The sequence below is a fragment of the Mixophyes fleayi genome, chromosome 3 (assembly GCF_038048845.1).
Source record: "Mixophyes fleayi isolate aMixFle1 chromosome 3, aMixFle1.hap1, whole genome shotgun sequence".
Taxonomy (NCBI): domain Eukaryota; kingdom Metazoa; phylum Chordata; class Amphibia; order Anura; family Limnodynastidae; genus Mixophyes; species Mixophyes fleayi.
In genome coordinates this window covers 284,105,538-284,111,537 of record NC_134404.1, presented here as the reverse complement: position 1 = coordinate 284,111,537, position 6,000 = coordinate 284,105,538, and the positions used below count along the sequence as shown (strand labels likewise).

General features: G+C 41.5%; 1 protein-coding gene across 5 annotated transcripts in view; it reads left to right on the top strand.

Annotated features, from left to right (window-relative positions):
* The first annotated feature begins 3,067 nt into the window (after positions 1-3,067).
* The window catches only part of MAP4K3 (mitogen-activated protein kinase kinase kinase kinase 3), a 207,305-nt gene continuing 204,372 nt past the window's right edge, over positions 3,068-6,000 (top strand). For all 5 annotated transcript variants that reach the window (XM_075203721.1, XM_075203720.1, XM_075203719.1 and 2 more), the window contains exon 1: positions 3,068-3,347. In XM_075203721.1, coding sequence (XP_075059822.1) covers positions 3,252-3,347 — 96 coding nt within the window. In that variant the 5' untranslated portion in view covers positions 3,068-3,251. The remainder of the gene's footprint in view (positions 3,348-6,000) is intronic.

The window sequence follows — 6,000 nt, the reverse complement described above, 5'->3', positions numbered from 1 at the left end:
TTTTAAACAAGGAGAACCCTGATGGGGCCATGGGGTCCAATTCAGCAAAACCCAAAGTATGTCTGATACCCAGAATGAGGTTATCGACATTATGGGCAGGAGCAGAATCTACAGAACTAAGTGAGTCATCTTTTTGCAGTTCAGTGTCTAATTCACCCTCCTCCTCTGAGGAATGGTCTGAATTATGATTCTCTTGGCCCTGTAGGATACTGTAAGCAGGCGTTCCTCTTCCTGAACTGATTCGGACTGAGAAGATGTGCCTGCGACCGCTAGGGTTTGTGTAGAAATGTCGGAAACACAAACTGCACGTACCTCTGCGGACCGTATCTTCACCTGGGTGAGTTTCACCATGGCTGTTGTTAGTGATTTAGCCCACGGCGGTTATTCCATAGCTGCTGCACTGTGAGCTAGGGCGCATCGCTCCTGGAGCTCGGCCTCGCAAGCTGTGCAGCAAACATACTGGTTAGGCTGTCCAACAGATAATTTGGCATTACATTTGGCACATGTATAATGCAGCACAGACATACCAGAGGATCCCTTATTTTTGGACGTCCCTTTCTCAGACATCTTTAAAATGCATACAGATTAAATACAATATAAAAAGGAAATTTGGTTTTCTTTAAGTTTAGATAAGTCTGGGAGCTAGAGTCTGACTACTAATCAAAAAGATTTACCAAGTCTCTATACCAGGTAAATCTTTGAAAATACACCAATCCCAAGACACTGAAACCATAGTCCTGATTGTGTAAACAGCCTAAAAGGTATGACAATCATCTCTAAATATTACAACTAGAATACAACGATACCAGTTGAGGAGGCAGAGCAGAGGAGCAGCGTGCAGCTCGATAATCTCCGTGTTCCAGCAATCCAAGATGGCCACTTTCGTGGCAGTAAGTAGGGAGGCCGTCCTTTCTACAGACCTCCCTAAATGCGGTTGCCTCCATGGACCGCCAATGTCTTTGCATGGCAGTCGGTGTGTAAAATCATAACTGCAGTGTAAATATGTTATATCAAATGAATGCATTGATAAATTGAGCTATTAAAGTGTAAAATGTGAAGACAGAAAGTCTGATTTGATGCCTTTGCACATTCCAGTGTGAGAAGATAGGAGTGTCACCTGTGGCAGCTTCAAAGAGCTCTTGCTGTGAGATATAGCCTGGCCTGGGGTGGAGTTTGGCACCTGAATAGACTTTTAGGGACTGCTCAGCATGGTGTCTGGATCACAGAGCCCATCTGCTAACTTAGCTATACTTTATATAGACAAATAGAATTCAGTTTTAAAATATGCCACTTAAAAAAGTAGTGATCAACCACATATTCCTCCATAGCAGCATGAAGGGCCACTCATATGTCAAATTCAGAATTCTGCCCCACAGAGAAGTTAAGGAAATGAGTATAAGCTCTACGATTACACTGTATCTGGGCGTGTTTGATATCAAAAGATGGACCTGTTCATAGAGGATTTATTAATGATAAAATTGGATCTGTGTGACTCTCCACAGAAAAGTTAGGTCACATAGTAGAATTGGTTAGTAAATCAGGCAACATGAAAATGGTAATTAAAGAAGTGTCACAGGCCACAACCCCCTGGGGGTAGAAAGAGTTTTGGAAGTGTCTTTAAGAAACTGAGACCAGTTACAACAAATTGTCAGACTTTGGGAAATCAATTCACATTGATAAGCTGTCCATCTTCCAAGCCAATTTCCCTTGGCCAGAATATACCACTTCAATGTAAGTTATACTCTGAATCTAATCCTTTTTATTTTAAACTGTTTTGCTTGTGTATGTTACGTCAATCTATTATTACTTATTTTTTATATCTGAATGCCCTGTACTTTTGTATATTAAATCTATAATTTAACATGTTGCGTCCTTGATACTCTAATGAATCCATTGGCCTGTTAAGAAGAAAAAGCTTGTTCAAGTTAATCCATTGAATGGCAGTGTGTGATTTGTTGATACATTTGATTAACAAGCTTAGTGTGTGCTTGCATTTACATTTGTGTAACACTCTGGAGGTGTGAAGAGTTAACCCTTTGTTTGCTGATGGGGGCCTTGTTAGCCTGAGGTAGCTAGAAGCCTTGTGTGCCAGTGTGGGACAGTATATTGGGGTCCTATTGTCCGTATTCAATAGGTCAGGGGTGGGCAAACCTGTCCTCAAGGGCCATATCCAGTTCATGTTTTTAGGATTTCTGTCTGTAGAAACAGGTGGGATAATTACTGACCCAGCCAAATAGATTAACTCAGCTGTACATGATTAAAGAAATCCTAAAAACATGAACTGGATATGGCCCTTGAGGACAGGTTTGCCCACCCCTGCTAGTGGGTATGTACACAATACATTCTCATAGAGATCAATGGACATTTTCAAATGTGATGACTTGCTTTAATGGAGCAATTAGGACCCAAACAATAATACATGTATAAACACAAAACCGTCAAAAAAAAAAAAGAATATGATGCTTGATAAGTAATGCCAAGAGAATATAATGGATTTCTTTTTTATATGCATTTGCACTTGCATTTAAAACAGAAAGTCACGCGCAGCATGGGCTCCTAGTCCTATTATGACAAATTCTAATTCAACACTGCTCTGAGAATATCATTATTTTGAAAGATTTATCACCCCTGTTTATTTTCCTCAATTATGACAGATATACACGTACAGACACCAATATAGATAAAATAGATCTGGCTATCTGCATACTCACTATAATAAAATATATGAATTTAACTTGTCAGCAACTATACACCCTCTAGCAAATCACTCTCTCTGTCTGCTGCTCTGGTAGATATAGCCCGTTTTCTCATCCTGTGCCCACCTTGCCTTATAGTGATAATATACTCTCTCCTGGCTGCTAATCATGTGTTACCTCTGCTCTCATTGCCAAGTACAGTTTTTCCTGAGTATTATAAACATCCTCGAGTATGCAGGTCGCATTGTCAGCCCAACATTATCACCCTGCACCGTGCGCACTATACCCCATGCCCTATACTACCCCCTCTCCGTCTTCCTCTCCCCACCCCTGGCACAGGCCTCTGCCCCCGCACTGCGCCTGCGCACAGGCCCGTCTCGGGAGCCATGTTGTGGGATCAACGGGGCTTCTATTCTCCTGGATCCTGTACGTATCTACGTCTGCGGGTGTGAAAGGGGTCCGAGACCAAAGCTGGTGTGCGTGTGAGCGGAGACCTGGTGCCCTGTCCCAGGTTGTGAACGCGAGTGGGGTCGGGGGGCCCCCCGATCGGTCATCATGAGCACGGGCTGCGACCTGTCCCGTAGGAATCCGCAGGAGGATTTCGAGCTCATCCAGAGGATTGGCAGTGGCACCTACGGGGATGTGTACAAGGTAAATACACCCGGTGACCTGGGAACGGGACATGACGTGTTGCTGGCGGGGTTGCACATATGTGTGACAGAGCAGAGAGAGCGCCCGGTAGTGTCAGGATGTTGTTGTGAGCCAGCTAAAGAGACAGACAGGCATGTGAGAGAGGCTGAGTGAATGGGAAAAATCTGCATTTGTCAGTGAGAGAGACAGAAATCTAGTTTGAAAAGTGAGGCTGGTGTTGTTATGGAGATCCTTAGCTGTGCCACACACACAACGGTAGCCTGTGCCAGGAACAGAAGTCATATGTGCCAAAGAAAATGAGTAAAATACCTGTGCAAAGATGACTATTAGCGTCCATGAAAAAAAATGAATATAGAGTGTACATAACAAAGATAGCCAGCAATAAGAGTTTATGGCAAGTGTGAAAAGTGAAGCAAGGCCTCTCTCTGCCTGCAATTCGTGCCAACTACAGAAATACTTGTGATACAATATGTGAGCATGGCCTGTGTCTACAAGTTGCAAAAGGGGATAGATACAGCATGTTTCCCATTCACATGAATAATGGGGATAATACCAGTGATTAAACTATATAAGCATGATATGTGTCTACAAGTTGTAGGCCAGATGTCCAATTTTTGTGCCAGCTATAATAGTGCCACTCATACTACCTCTGATGAGACTTTGGAAGAATGGTCTGCTTCTCAGCAAGTTGCACTGTACAGATTAAGTATAAGCAATTCCTCTGCTGAGGGTATGTAGATATGGCCCATCTGCAGGCTGCATTGTACAGATCTAGTACCTGCCCTAGCTACAGTACTAGTCAGAGTAATATTTGTTCTGACATTATGTGATAATTGCCTGTGTCTGCAAGTTGCATGGTAACATACAGGATTTGGAACAACTACAGTAATAATGGAACTTATACAGGTGGTGGCAGCATGTGATCATGGCCTCTGGTTGTATGTTGGTATTTGTGCCATTGTTTGGCTCTGGAAGTTGCAGAGATGCCACCACAGATATAATAATGACAACATGTGAGCATGGACTCTGCCTGCAAGTTGCAAGGAACTTATACAATACTATGTGCCACCTACAGAAATGAAAGATGTGGTGAGTCTATGTGTGCATGACCTATGTCTGCAAGTTACAGGGCACGTATACAGTAGTTATGCCAGCTACTGTATGTATATGAATATGTTGGCGCTATATAAATAACTGATGATGATGATGATGATGATACTGTACAGAAGTAATAGTCTCCTCACAGGTCATCATCCTATTTGAGATGTATGGACCTAAAGTGGAAAATTGTCATAGAGCATAACTTTCCAGAACAAATTGAGTGTCATTGGCAAAGATGGTATACACAGAGCACTCATAATGTTTTCCAAGGGTGCAGAAACTTTGACAAGTAAGAACTAACAGACACTGTTAGAGGAACAGAGAGAAACAGAACCATTAAAAGCAGAAAATTACATTAGGCAGCATATATGAGACAGCTTGTGGGTGTTAGTGGTGAGAGTCTTTTGGATAGAAATGGTTAAAAAATATAGATCAGACTTTCATGACATTTCTTGGCGGTAGCCCCCAGTTATGTTAGGCTGGTAATTTTTTTTGGGAGCTGCCAAAAAAGTAAATAATGTTTGCAACTGAATGTCATTCTCAATTCATTTTCTCTTACCACCATATCTTGTAATTTATTTACCACCAATAGCACACACCAGTCTCCCCCCTCTCTATTCATTGCAACCTCCCTCCCATGTAATTGAATTCTTCCCTTCCACCACCCACCCTCTCTAATTCATTCTCTCAGTCCCTCGACAATTCATTCCCACTTCTTACCCTCCTGTACAGCAACAGGTAGAGGAGGATATGTCCCTAGGTATCTGACACCACATTACTTCTGGTCATTGATAGGAACATGCACAGTCTGGTGATGTCACTGGAGTGCTCTACTCACAGCCAATCAGTGATGCCAGACCCTGCACATTACATCCTGAAATACTATTAAAACAGAAAAATAATGTGACAGTGCTGGCATCCTATGTTGATAAAATACTTTGCATTTCCTCAGTCACATATCTGAAACCTAGACATTAAACATAAAGGGAAGTTGCATTTGTCTACAGATCTAATTGGGACTAGTGGATCGACTGTTAAACTTTGGGGTAATAACACGTTTAAAGCAACAATGACTTGACTTGGTAATTTTTTTTAGAAACTTTGGTAGCAATTACGCAGTTGTAGAGATTATATTAATATTTGTTTTCCTAGAAAGATTCCACAACATGCTTTCAACTGGCAATTCACTTTAGGAGAGGATCCCACAGCCCAAGTATTTTCATAGTCCAAGTGTTTCCTTTTAGTATGTTTGACATGCCCATTTAGTAGGATAATATGTACAAGAGTGGAAAAAAAAGTCATACAGTATACATGCAACATGTTACAATGTTACAATAACTTCTAGGTGGTAATTTGATAAAACTATTACTTTTTGGAGAACATATTATTCCCCAATCAGAATGTATCCACATGTATAGCATTAGAATAAACAAGTGTGGGAATAAACTAATCTTCATTGGTAGGAGAAAACCACTGTACATTGAGATGGGCGATAAGATAACAAGATTTATTTTGTGGAACTTGCTAAATTTTGGTTGGTTTTTTACAGACT